This window comes from Bos taurus, chromosome 5 (assembly GCF_002263795.3).
Source record: "Bos taurus isolate L1 Dominette 01449 registration number 42190680 breed Hereford chromosome 5, ARS-UCD2.0, whole genome shotgun sequence".
NCBI lineage: Eukaryota > Metazoa > Chordata > Mammalia > Artiodactyla > Bovidae > Bos > Bos taurus.
This window is the reverse complement of record NC_037332.1, coordinates 101860509-101874742: the sequence shown is the minus strand read 5'-3', so window position 1 is coordinate 101874742 and position 14234 is coordinate 101860509. Positions and strand designations below refer to the sequence as shown.

At 41.5% G+C, this 14234-nt stretch overlaps 1 protein-coding gene across 4 annotated transcripts in view; it reads right to left on the bottom strand.

Moving 5' to 3' along the window:
• Nucleotides 1-14234, bottom strand: part of LOC751811 (WC1 isolate CH211) — a 42574-nt gene that overhangs the window by 17897 nt on the left and 10443 nt on the right. For all 4 annotated transcript variants that reach the window (XM_059887255.1, XM_059887256.1, XM_015471297.3 and 1 more), the window contains exons 2-4: nucleotides 10122-10436; nucleotides 2384-2692; nucleotides 1976-2284 (exon numbers count right to left, since the gene is read on the bottom strand). In XM_059887255.1, the coding sequence (XP_059743238.1) occupies nucleotides 1976-2284; nucleotides 2384-2692; nucleotides 10122-10436 (933 nt within the window). The remainder of the gene's footprint in view (nucleotides 1-1975; nucleotides 2285-2383; nucleotides 2693-10121; nucleotides 10437-14234) is intronic.

Here is a 14234-nt window from a genome sequence, read left to right as displayed (position 1 = left end):
AACTTTATTTGTAGTGATGCTTCCTAAGGCCCATTTGACTTTGCATTCCAGGATGTCTGGCTCTAGGTGAGTGAACACACCATATTAGTTATCTGGGTCATGAGGATCTTTTTGTATATTTCTTCTGTGTATTATTGCCACCTCTCCTTAATATCTTCTGCTTCTGGTAGATCCCTACCATTTCTTTCATTTATTGTACCCATCTTTGAAGATTTCCCTTGATACCTCTAATTTTCTTGAAGAGATCTCTAGATTTTCCCATTATATTGTTTTCCTCTGTTTCTTTGCATCAATCACTGAAGAAGGCTTTCTTATCTCTCCTTGCTATTCTTTGGAACTCTACATTCAAATGAGTATTTCTTTCCTTTTCTCCTTTGCTTTTTGCTTCTCTTCTTTTCTCAGCTATTTGTAAGGCCTCCTGAGACAGCCATTTTGCTTTTTGGCATTTCCTTTTCTTGGGGATGGTCTTTCTCACTGCTTTCTGTACAATGTCACGAACCTCCACCTATAGTTCATCAGGCACTCTGTCTATCAGATCTAGTCCCTTAAAGCTATTTCTCACCTCCACTGTATAATCATAAGGGATTTTATCTAGGTCATACTTGAATGGTCTAGTGGTTTTGCCTACTTTCTTCAATTTAAGTCTGAATTTGCCAATAAGGAGTTCATGATCTGAGCCACAGTCAGCTCCCGGTCTTGTTTTTGCTGACTGTATAGAGCTTCTCCATCTTTGGCTGCAAAGAATATAATCAGTTTGATTTCAGTGTTGACCATCTGGTGATGTCCATTTGTAGAGTCTTCTCCTGTGTTGTTGGAAGAGGGTGTTTGCTATGACCAGTGCATTCTCTTGGCAAAACTCTTTTAGCCTTTGTCCTGCTTCATTTTGCACTCCATTTTGTACTCCAAACTTACCTGCTACTCCACGTATCTCTTGACTTCCTACTTTTGCATTCCAGCCCCCTATAATGAAAAGGACATCTTTTGTTGTTGTTGTTAGTTCTAGAGGGTCTTGTAGGTGCTTCATAGAACCTTTCAACTTCAGCTTCTTCAGCATTACTGGTTGGGGCATAGACTTGGATTACTGTGATATTGAATGGTTTGCCTTGGAAACAAACAGAGATTATTCTGTCATTTTTGAGATTACATCCAAGTACCACGTTTAGGACTCTTGTTAACTATGATGGCTACTCTGTTTCTTCTAAGGGATTCTTGCCCACAGTAGTAGATATAATGGTCATCTGAGTTAAATTCACCCATTCCTGTCCATTTTAGTTCACTGATTCCTAAATGTCGACGTTCACTCTTGCCATCTCCTGTTTAACCACTTGCAATTTGCCTTGATTCATGAACCTAACATTCTGGTTTCCTATGCAATATTGCTCTTTACAGCATCAAACTTTGCTTCTATCACCAGTCACATCCACTACTGTGTGTTGTTTTTGCTTTGGCTCCAACTCTTCATTCTTTCTGGAGTTATTTCTCCACTGATCTCCAGTAGCATATTGGGCAAATATCTGCCGACCTGGGGAGTTCATGTTTCAGTGTCCTGTCTTTTTGCCTTTTCATACTGTTCTTGGGGTTCTCAAGGCAAGAATACTGAAGTGGTTTGCGATTCCCTTCTCTAGTGGACCACATTTTGTCAGACCTGACAAAACCTCCACCTGTGCACTCCTGAAATTTCAATTAAAAAACTCTTGCCTCTGATCATCAAGAAGGAGCTGGTTCTTGGTACATTAATCCTCTGTCTCCCCAGAACTGCTGATTTCCTCAATAAAGCTGTCTTTAATTTTACCCCGCACTTTTCTCTCAGTATTGGATTCTTGAGTAATGAGCAGCTAAAACCTAAGTTCAGTAACAAGAATAAACATTTCACTACAGAATATCTTCCTTTTTAAGCCTGTTTTCCCTTACTTTCTGCTTTGGGGACATTTCACTCCAGGAGCATCCAAGGTATAGTAGCCCTTCCCTCTCTTACCTGAGCAGATCACAGAGGCTGTGTTGCCATGGGAACAGTCAGGAACACCCAGGGCAGTCACAGGGCATTTCCACAGGAAGGACTCAGTCCCTGAGCAGTGAAACCAGGCTTTCCAGAGTTGATCACTTCCTTCTGCTCTGTTTGGGGTGGAGATGGCGACTCCACAGCTGAGCTGATGACAGACAACATTGGCATTGGCGAGACTCCAGTGGGAGGCACAGAGTGCTCTCCATTGTCCAGAAATGTTCATCTCCACCTGCCCCTCACAACTAGAGGTGCCATTTTTCATGAGCCGGATGTCTGTGTACACTGATAGAAAAAGACAGGATTTCAGCAAAGTCTTATTTATTTATTTATTTTTAGCTGAACTGACTTTACATGGAAGTTAAGTCTTGCCATGAATCTCACCTGAACAGACAACCTGAGCAGCTCCACTGTGGTGACAAGTGCCCCCTGGACAGGGCACTCTGGGGCAGGACCAGAGCTTAGGCTCCTCCCCCTCACACCTGAACTCTTCAGCCCAGACCCGGCCATTGGACTCTCTGAAGGGCATATGTCCCAGGACAGACACAGCCTTGCCACACCCCAGCTCTGCACAGATGACCTGAGCAGTGGAGAGTTTGAAGTTTCCATCAGACACTGGGATCCAGGCTTCTCCAGAATGCACTTCAACTCGCCCTGAGCAGGGCCCATCCCCTCCAGCCAGACGCACAAATCCTAAGAGAAACAAAGAACAAACCCACTGACTGTTCATGAAACTGGCTTAACAAATGGAAACAACACCTCACAGGCAATGGTGGGAAAGCTTTTCTTTCCAGCAGTGGAAAAAGAGGGGATAAGAAGAGAGAATTTGCCTGTCATTGTCAAATTGCATTTTCATGAGCAAGTTTCTGAAGAGATATCCAGAAGGATTGCAGGGTCAGTTTGGAATGGCTGAATCCCAAGAATATATATTGGTTAGGAATGTTAATTCCTATCTAGGGGCCTGGAAACTACAGTGCCCAAAGAAACTGCACAGTGGTAGACATTCAAACGGGTGCAGAGCTGAACTAACTGAGAGTGAAAAAAGACCATGGGATTCAAGAGGTTAGAGGCCTAAGAGCCAGAAAAGTTTAGAAGGTCATCCTGAGATTTCTGGGGCTAGAATTCTGGCCAGTTTTCTCTCGGAGCCAATGTTCAAGTCACTGAGGACAGGAAACATCATGAGGGCTGGATATGAGTACAGGCATTAGGTCACAATTAGGTAATTTAATTGTGAAAGAAGTTGTTCACTTAAAAGTTTGGAAATGATGAAAGCTCAGAGAGTCATAGGAGAGGGAAGGAATGGTCCTAGCCATCTTTCTTAAAAACCTAGGATTTATAAACACCCCTGAGAGAAAGTGAAGTCTCAGTGGGATTATGCAAGACAACTGAGTTAGTTGATTACTTCATACTAGACATGAGATACTTAGCAAATGTGAAGGCGTGATGATAATTGTATTCTAACCCTAACTATATGCAAACTGCACATGCCTTTCCTATTTGGATTTCTGAGATAAGAAGCCAGCAAGCTATAAAAAAGGAGAGTGAGAGGAAGAGAGCAGAGAGCAAACAAGCCATATATATTTTAGTGATTTCTAAATTGCAAAAGACTCAATAGGGATGAAATATAGATTTGGAAACCAAATACCTGGCCAGCAAGATTTTAACACCTTTTATCCCCTGTGCTCCTCCCATTTTCCACCTAACAGTGCTACCCTTTCCCATTTCCCTCAATGCACAAAAGAATAAACAATCTTAAGAGCTACAAATAGATAGAAAGGACACTCCAAAAGGGAAGAACTTCTGTAGGGAGAGGTGGGGTGAGTTAAATGGGGAGTGGATGGAGTATGAGAGAGAGACCAAGGAAAAGACTCTTGATCATGATTTCATCCTTTAGCGACCCTATTTAGATACAGAAATGGTAATCCAATGGGAAACAATCCCTGCACGTCATAAAGAACAATTTTTTAAATAATTTGCATGGTTTCTGAGTGTGCTCATGGTTATTTATGTACATGGTGGAGTTTGTCCTTGCCAAGGACTCTGATTGCATAAGTATGTGAACTTTGAAGTCTCAAAAAGAATGATGTAACAGAATACAAATGTGCTGTAGAGATCAGGAGAGAACAGAAAAGATACCACAGAAATTAAAGAATTGAAGGATTAGCTTGACCACTGATATAAGAATGAATGATGAGAGAGAGGATGATCTCTTTGCCTTTTATTATTTATCCATTTCCATCTCCCCAGAGAGGCCCACAGTTTATTGTGATCCACACAGTCAAAGGCTTTGGCATAGTCAATAAAGCAGAAATAGATGTTTTTCTGGAACTCTCTTCCTTTTTCCTTGATCCAGCAGATGTTGGCAATTTGATCTCTGGTTCCTCTGCCTTTTCTAAAACCAGCTTGAACATCTGGAAGTTCATGATTCACATATTGCTGAAGCCTGGCTTGGAGAATTTTGAGCATTACTTTACTAGTGTGTGAGATGAGTGCAATTGTGCGGTAGTTTGAGCATTCTTTGGCATTGCCTTTCTTTGGGATTGGAATGAAAACTGACTCTTTCCAGTCCTGTGGCCACTGCTGATTTTCCAAATTTGCTGGCATATTGAGTGCAGCACTTTCACAGCATCATCTTTCAGGATTTGAACTAGCTCAATTGGAATTCCATCACCTCCACTAGCTTTGTTGGTAGTGATGCTTCCTAAGGCCCACTTGACTTCACATTCCAGGATGTCTGGCTCTAGGTGAATGATCACACCATCGTGATTATCTTGGTCATGAAGATCTTTTTTGTATAGTTCTGTGTATTCTTGCCACCTCTTCTTAACATTTTCTGCTTCTGTTAGGCCCATACCATTTCTGTCCTTTTCAAGCCCATCTTTGCATTAAGTGTTCCCTTGGTATCTCTAATTTTCTTGAAAAGGTCTCTAGTCTTTCCCATGCTGTTGTTTTCCTCTATTTCTTTGCATTGATGGCTGAGGAAGGCTTTCTTATTTCTCCTTCCTATTCTTTGGAACTCTGCATTCAGATGCTTATATCTTTCCTTTTCTCCTTTGCTTTTCACTTCTCTTCTTTTCACAGCTATTTGTAAGGCCTCCCTAGATATCCATTTTGCTTTTTTGCATTGTTTTCCATGGGGATGGTCTCGATCCCTGTCTCCTGTACAATGTCACGAACCTCCGTCCATAGTTCATCAGGTACTCTGTCTATTAGATCTAGTCCCTTAAATCTATTTCTCACTTCCACTGTATAATCATAAGGGATTTTATTTAGGTCATACCTGAATGGTCTAGTGGTTTTGGTACTTTCTTCAATTCAAGTCTGAATTTGGCAATAAGGAGTTCATGATCTGAGCCACAGTCAGCTCCCAGTTTTGTTTTTGCTGACTGTATAGAGCTTCTCCATCTTTGGCTACAAAGAATATAATCAGTCTGATTTCGGTGTTGACCATCTGCTGATGTCCATGTGTAGAGTCTTCTCTTGTGTTGTTGGAAGAGGGTGTTTGCTATGACCAGTGCATTCTCTTGGCAAAACTCTATTAGCCTTTGACCTGCTTCATTCCGTATTCCAAGGCCAAATTTGCCTATTACCCCAGGTGTTTCTTGACTTCCTACTTTTGCATTCCAGTCCCTATAGTGAAAAGGACATCCTTTTGGGGTGTTAGTTCTAAAAGGTCTTGGCGGTCTTATAGAACCATTCAACTTCAGCTTCTTCAGCATTACTGGTTGGGGCATAGGCTTGCATCACCGTGATATTGAACGGTTTGCCTTGGAAATGAACAGAGATCATTCTGTCGTTTTTGAGATTGCATCCAAGTACTGCTTTTCGGACTCTTTTGTTGACCATGATGGCTACTCCATTTCTTCTAAGGGATTCCTGCCCACAGTAGTATATATAATGGTCATCTGAGTTAAATTCACCCATCCCAGTCCATTTTAGTTTGCTGATTCCTAGAATATCGATGTTCAATCTTGCCATCTCCTGTTTGACCACTTCCAATTTGCCTTGATTCATGGACCTAACATTCTGGGTTCCTATACAATATTGCTCTTTACAGCATCAGACCTTGCTTCTATCACCAGTCACATCCACAACTAGGTACTGTTTTTGCTTTGGCTCCATCCCTTCATTCTTTCTAGAGTTATTTCTCCACTGATCTCCAGTAGCATATTGGGCACCTATTGACCTGGGGAGTTCCTCTTTCAGTATCCTATCATTTTGCCTTTTCATACTGTTCATGGGGTTCTCAAGGCAAGAATACTGAAGTGGTTTGCGATTCCCTTCTCCAGTGGATCACATTATGTCAGACCTCTTCACCATGACCCGCCCTTCTGGGTGGCCCCACATGGCATGGCTTAGTTTCATTGAGTTAGACAAGGCTGTGGTCCATGTGATTAGATTGACTAGCTTTCTGTGATTATGGTTTGTGTGTCTGCCCTCTGATGCCTCTCGCAACACCTACCGTCTTACTTGGGTTTCTCTTACCTTGGACGTGGGGTATGGATTTTGGTGATGGACAGGGAGGCCTGGTGTGCTACAATTCATGGGGTTGCAAAGAGTCGGACACAACTGAGTGACTGAACTGAACAGAGAGGCCCAGGTTAGGACCCTTAGTCCTCTGGCTGGGAGTTTGGTCACAGGCTACACATTCTAATTAAAGCATTTTTATTTAACTGGTTGTTTTTGTTGCTCAGTCACTCAGTTGTGTCAGACTCTTCGTGACTCCATGGACTGCAGCACACCAGGCTTCCCTGTCCTTCACTATCTCCCGGAGTTTACTCAAACTCATGCCCATTGAGTCAGTGATGCCATCCAACCATCTCATCCTCTGTAGTCCCCTTCTCCTCCCATCTTCCACCTTTCCCAGCCTCAGGGTCTTTTCCAGTGAGTCAGTTCTTCTTGTGGAGGAACTTCTTGTGGCCAAAGTATTGGAGCTTCAGCTTTAGCATCCATCCTTCCAATAAATTATTCACGGTTGATTTCCTTTAGGATTGACTGATTTGATCTCCTTGCTGTCCAAGGGACTCTCAAGAGTCTTCTCCAACACCACCATTCAAAAGCATCAATTCTTCAGCGCTCAGCCTTCTTTATGATCCAACTCTCATGTCCACACATAACTACTGGAAAAAAACATAACTTGACTATATGGTATGGACCTTTGTCACAAATTAATGTCTCTGCTTTTAATATGCTATCTAGGTTTGTCATAACTTTCCTTCCAAGGAGCAAGCATCTTTTAATTTCATGACTGCAGTCACTATCTGCAGTGATTTTGGAGCCCAAGAAAATAAAGTCTGTCTCTGTTTTCATTTTTTCCTTATCTTTTTGCCATGAAGTGATGGGACTGGATGCCATGATATTAGTTTTTTGAATGTGGAGTTTCAAGCCAGCTTTTTCACTCTTCTCTTCCACTTTCATCAAGAGGCTCTCCTCTGTTCCTCTTTACTTTCTGCCATTAGGGTGGTGTCATCTGCATATATGAGGTTATTGATATTGTTTTATTAATTCTATGAGATTAAAAATTTAGAAAGAATAAGAAAGGAGTACTTCTTGTATTCTGTTTTATATACCCTGATACATGTGAAATATTCAAACATATGCTGAATAATCAATAAAGTCTTATACATATCAAGATAGAGACTTCTGAGATATAATGTGTCATTTTTATTTTATACTTGATTTTAAAATTTACATGGAAGAATAAGTGTGGGACTATTCCAAGAAAACTATTAAATAGAAGTCTGATGTGAGTAAAGATATTAAATATAATAAAGATATATCCTTGTCTAGTCTCTTTCTGTGTACACATCCTGTGTCCTTAGGCACATGCAGCATTCTTCACACCACACCTGGTGCCTCAGTGCTGCTCAGAGAACCTCACAGTTACCTTCATCAGCTCCCATTGCCATTCTCCTTCCTCCCAGCTACTATAAAACCTTTTCCACCTTCTTCAAAAATTATATTTGTCCACTTTTTCCAAATAAGCCCCCAAATGCAATTCTCTTATATCATTGAAGTCATCAAGTATAAACTATATAATCTCTTATCATAAAACAGAAATTCAAGTTTTATTGCCTCCACCTTTGACCTGTCAGTACATGGCTAAGTGTTCCTCAAAAGTTTCATTTATACAGATATTTTAAAGGAAAAATTGGAGAGAGAGACCTTTCTAGTAACAATGGAAGAATATATGAGTCAGAGCATTTCATCAACAGTTCTCTACCATCAAAGAACTATGAACATTTATGTCTAAATTTGCAAAGGAAACTTGAAATCTGGCACAAATCCATAAGAATCTCTGATCTGTTAAATGATAACCCTTGTAGGGATACCCTCTATACATGTAAATGATATCCTCCTATAGTAGGAGTAGCCCCCACTCTTACTAACCTAGTGCAAAATAATGTCTCACACTGTTTGTATAGAAACAACTCCACCCAGGAAAGTACATCCTAATTTTTGTCCCTGCCTCTTCTAGCCTTCCTGTGCAAAGAGAGTGTGTATGTGGCTGTTAGTAAATGTTTCACTCTTACAAAAAGTGAATTATGAAAAAAAAAATTATGAGGATTTATTTTAACTGGGATAATAAATAAAGCTATTTTAGTGTCAGGTAAGACCACTGGAAAAGAAAAGAATAGCAGAGACTTGTAAAAGGAAAGTGTATGAAGCTCATTGCTCACAGCTACAGGGCACTCAGGGAAGATGGGTAGTTGTCTCAGTCCTCTCTAGCCCACCCATCCCTTATTGTCCCTCTGATCAGACACCAGCTTTCTTGGAACTTTCCATTCTCCCAGCTGGTGGGCAATAAACTGATCATACCTGCCGGGAGCCAGTGAGAGACATTCCACTCGTGACAAAGGTCATGAGGAAGGAGGCTCAGCATTCGCAAAGGTGGGATCGAGCCTCGGGAGTCCCCCCCCCACACGATATTCTCGAGCATCTACCCCCAAAAAACCAGAGTCTGCCTACTTTATTGCTTTGTGCTCTCACCTCTGACTTTACTGCGGGCTGTCCCCCACCACCATCTCACTCTCTCTGTCAAAGAGTTAACTTACAGCTCCAATTAATAAAGTTCCTGGGCAACTAGGAGTGTTTAAATCCAAACCCCTCAGATGGCTCTCTAACTCGCCTGACAAGTTTACCCGCACACCTACAGCTATGTATATGATTGTTTACAGTCTCCCACCCTCGAGAGGCACAGAGATATTCAAATAGCTTAGAGCCTCTCAGAGAGTTAGAAACTGTCAGAATAAAACTAGTAAAAGACTTCATTGATGAGCCAATGTTTGTTGCCAAGTTTCCACATCCCCTGAATTGTATCCTTGAATGTGTATTAATTAATATAGTTGGTATGTAGAAAAAATAAGTAGTGGCCTTGGTGTTAGTAACTTTAGACCCTTAAGGTAATAAATTCTTTCCTTTGTTGTAAACCCATTACACATCAGCCCTATAGGAATGTAATTTTATCTTCAGAAGATGGCACCAAACCTTAAAATAATTACTCTTAGAGAAAATAAGTCTTTGTTGATAAGTCTTTGTCAAGAGTCATAAAATGTTAATAGGCCTTCTGGCCAGAAGATGATGTAAATCACCTAAACCATTTGTATACGATAAATTTGCAGGAATGAAACCCTGGTTTTTGATAAGGATCAAAGACTGCTGACTTTGCATCCCCTATTATCCTCTATGTGTAACTTAGGGTATATAAGCCCCTGCTGAAAATAAAGCTACGGGCCTTGCTCACCAAAGCTTGGTCTCCCCATGTCATTCTTCCCCTCAATTTCCAGCTGAGTCTCCATCTGGAGCGTGAATATCCTCTGCGACCATTTATTCGCCTGGGCTTCTAAGACCCACTTGAGAAGGTGTCTAAGGTGGAGCACCTTCCGCTATTCGAGAGGGCACCTGCGGCCTCCGTGGTCAGAGCTAACCTGGTGTCACAGGTTATATTGATCTTCCGTGTAAACCAAGCTATTCCGCTTCTTTTCTCCACTGAATTTTCCTACTGAGCTATCCTCATTCTATTACTCTTTATATCTTTGATGAATAAATAAATAAATAGGTCGCCTAAGCCGTCTCTCCTTCAAATACCCTGTATCAGCCAGGGCTGGACCCTGGCACATACCTGAGCAGATGACTCCTGCATCCTCACTATGATCACAGTAGTGCTTCCCCCAGCCCCGGGAAGGGCACCTCCACACGTGGGACTCCTTTCCTGTGCACCTTACGTTGTCCAGCCAAATGGGCCCTGATCCCGACCCAAAGGAAGAAGAGACAGTGGCATCGAGGGCTTCTCCACAGCCCAGCTGTCTGCACACCACGCGGGCATCATCCAGGTCCCAGCCGTCATCACAGATGGTGCCCCAGGAGCTCCGGTCAAGGATCTCCACTCTCCCGGCGCAAGGACTGCCCCCGTCCACCAGGCGGAGCTGTCTGCTGCCTGAGGAGAGAGAAATGGGACAATTGGGCGTTGACCTGGAGAATGAGAAGTGTCTTCTGTCCTGTGGGACCCTCACCTGAACAGTAAGGGGCGCTCTCCTCTGAGGCTGCAGACCCTGCTGATTCTGAACTGGAGTCATTGCACTGGGGCAGCAGCTGGGTCTGGTTTCTTATAACAGTGGCAAGAGAATTAATAAGGTTGAAAAATAGGAGGAAAATAAAACAGGAAATATTAAGTTGAAAACACTCTAGAGAGTAGTCTGAAACAGAAGGTGTTACAAGGTCATATCAGAGTTAACATTCTGATCTGTAGAGTTCTGCACAGCATCTGAGAAAGATTTACAGGAAATGTTGGTCTCTCTTCCCAGAGCAGTTAAATGAGTTCAGAGTCACAGGAACGAGTTGGCAGCTGGATGGATTCCTTACAAACCACAAACACTTTGACGCCATTGACCTAAGAGTTAAAGGGGTTGATTAAAGGGAGTGGAGTCAGGAACTGGCCTCATCAGATGCCTCAGAAAGCAGTTATGAATCATCTACCATTACAATCCTTCTCCTTGGTATAGTCATTCAGAACTGAAAAACAAATGGATTCTGAGATGTCTTGGCTTACCCCCAGAATATTTCACTTTTGGTTCTAAGCTTCAGACTTCAGATCTGGATACTTAGCTTCAAAAAATGTGATCTTTTGAGTGGATTGAACAATTTGCATGAGAGATGATGTCAGGTAACATTGATTGACATTGGCCAGATTCCATTGGGAATCAGAGAATGTTCTTCTGCTCCCCTAACCATACAACCCTTTCTTAGACTTTGTGTCAAGAATCTCTGTTATTCAAATTTTGGAGTTATGTGATCTTGAGGGGGAAATAGTGTGTATGTGTGCTTAGTCGGTTCAGTCATGTCTGACTCTTTAAGACACTATGAACTGTAGCCTGCCAGGCTCCTCTCTCTATAGGATTCTCCAGGCAAGAATACTGGAGTGGGTTGCCATGCCCTCCTCCAGGGGATCATCCTGACCCAGCAATCTAACCAGAGTCTCCTGCATTGCAGGTGGATTCTTTACCACTGAGCCACTGGTGAAGCCCTTCTGGTTCTATCACTGAGCAGAAATAAGTTATATTCCTGTTCTGAAAGCCCTTGAACAAATAACATTAACAGACTCAGTGTATTCTTCTCTCCTTTTATATATAAAAGTGATGTAAAGAAAGGTTAAATAATGTCTATCAGTGCTGCACTTTAAGTAAATAATGAAGTAGAGAATTAACCCTAAAATTTTCCACTGCCAGAGAGAATGGGGGAGTTCACAGCTGGCCAATGTGTCTTGCTGGGTCTTGCTGGATACAACTTGAAAAGCTGGGAAATGTTTTTTACAAAACCATAAATGTATTTGACATTTGTTAACACAACATGGACTAAATATGCTAAAATTCTAAAGAGTGGAGATTATTTCAATGTTAGTCCAGGATCTATAGCTTCTTTTTATCTGTGGGAATTTGTCATTTCATTGCATAATTTAATGATTCAGAATCTGGGCTTGGGCAAGCAGAGGACTACTGTTGTGACAGGAAGCCAGCATAATTTGGGAGTTACCTGGTGCTGGAGTAACAAAACTAGAGTCTTGAGAGCCTCTCTCACACAGCACGTTTTATCCTCAAATATCTTCCCAGTATATAAGCTGTGAAGGGCAGGAAGCTAAAGAACTACATAAAAAGACTTGGGAAGCAGAGTCTTTCTCATTCTCTTGGATACTGAGCTACCAAAGAATCCAGTCTCTGAACTGAAATCTCTGAAAAGTCCATGTCACAGGGACAGAGAAATCAGAAGTGGACTGAGTGCTACCAAAACTGCAACCCACACTTGTTACAGCTCAGTTTTAGGTTATATTTAGATGTTTGAGTGACATATAGCCCTTCTCCCTACCTGTCTAGCAAAACAAAGGGTAAATCTTTACAGGTGTTAGAAAATGTATCGGGAATAGCTTACTTTTTCATATATAATTTATAGCACTCAATAAAAAATAAAATGATATTTGACAAGCTAGGATAACACAACAAATTATAAAAGTGAAAAAAAGAAGATAAGAAAATGCAAAGACACACATGATAGAAATGTTGGACTTGGCAGATAAAGATTTTAACTATGATCAATGTATTTAGGGGAAAAGAGAGGACAGAATGAAAAGATGAAAAAATACCAAATAATCATTAATAAATAAAAATATCAAGGGAACCAGTGCCAACCTTAAAAAGTGAATGAATAAGTTAAAAGAATTTTAGATAGAACCCAGATATAGTGACTTCAGTTCATTTCAGTTCATTCACTCAGTCGTGTCCGACTCTTTGCGACCCCATGAATTACAGCATGCCAGGCCTCCCTGTCCATCACCAGCTCCCGGAGTTCACTCAGACTCACGTCCATCGGGTCGGTGATGCCATCCAGGCATCTCATCCTCTGTCGTCCCCTTTTCCTCTTGCCCACAATCCTTCCCAGCATCAGAATCTTTTCCAATGAGTCAACACTTCGCATGAGGTGGCCAAAGTACTGGAGTTTCAGCTTTAGCATCATTCCTTCCAAAGAACACCCAGCACTGATCTCCTTTAGAATGGACTGGTTGAATCTCCTTGCAGTCCAAGGGACTCTCAAGAGTCTTCTCCAACACCACAATTCAAAAGCATCAATTCTTCACCGCTCAGCTTTCTTCACAGTCCAACTCTTGCATCCATACATGACCACTGGAAAAACCATAGCCTTGACTAAACGGAGCTTTGTTGGCAAAGTAATGTCTCTGCTTTTGAATATGCTATCTAGGTTGGTCATAACTTTTCTTCCAAGAAGTAAGCGTCTTTAATTTCATGGCTGCAGTCACCATCTGCAGTGATTTTGGAGCCCAAAAAGATAAAGTCTGACACTGTTCCCACTGTTTCCCCATCTATTTGCCATGAAGTGATGGGACCAGATGCCATGATCTTCGTTTTCTGAATGTTGAGCTTTAAGCCAACTTTTTCACTCTCCTCTTTCACTTTCATCAAGGGGCTTTTCAGTTCCTCTTCACTTTCTGCCAGAGGAGTCCTAACGTGTTCCCTGATAGCTCAGATGGTAAAAGCGTCTGCCTGCAATGCAGGAGACCCGGGTTCAATCCTTGGGTCAGGAAGATTCCCTGGAGAAGGAAATGGCAACCCACTCCAGTACTCTTGCCTAAAAAATCCCATGGATGGAGAAGCCTGGTAGGCTACAATCCATGGGGTCACAAAGAGGCAGAGACGACTGAGTGACTTCACTTTCACCTCTTTCGGAGGAGTCCTAAAGATGAGAGATGAGAAACAGAAGAAAGAGGAGGAGAAGAGGGAAAAGAGATCTAGAGACAGAACTACAGAAGTCATATTTGAAGACATAATGATAGATAATTTTCCAAAAAAAATAAATGGACGAGTATGAAAACGCCCACTCCTAGTGAAGCTGCTGAAAATCAAAAGGAAAAAGGAAAATCTGAAATAATAACAGATTTATTTAATACTAAAGGAAGAAATAAAAGGAGAGAAAAGGGAACATAAAGCAGGTTGATCAATTAAGAAAACAGGGAAATTAAGGAAAAAAATCCATTCACCATTGCAATGAAAATAATAAAATACTTCAGAATAAATCTACCTAAAGAAACAAAAGACCTATATATAGAAAACTATAAAATAATGATGAAAGAAATCAAAGATGACACAAATAGATAGAGAAATATACCATGTTCATTGATCAGAAGAATCAATATAGTGAAAATGAGTATACTACCCAAAGCAATCTATAT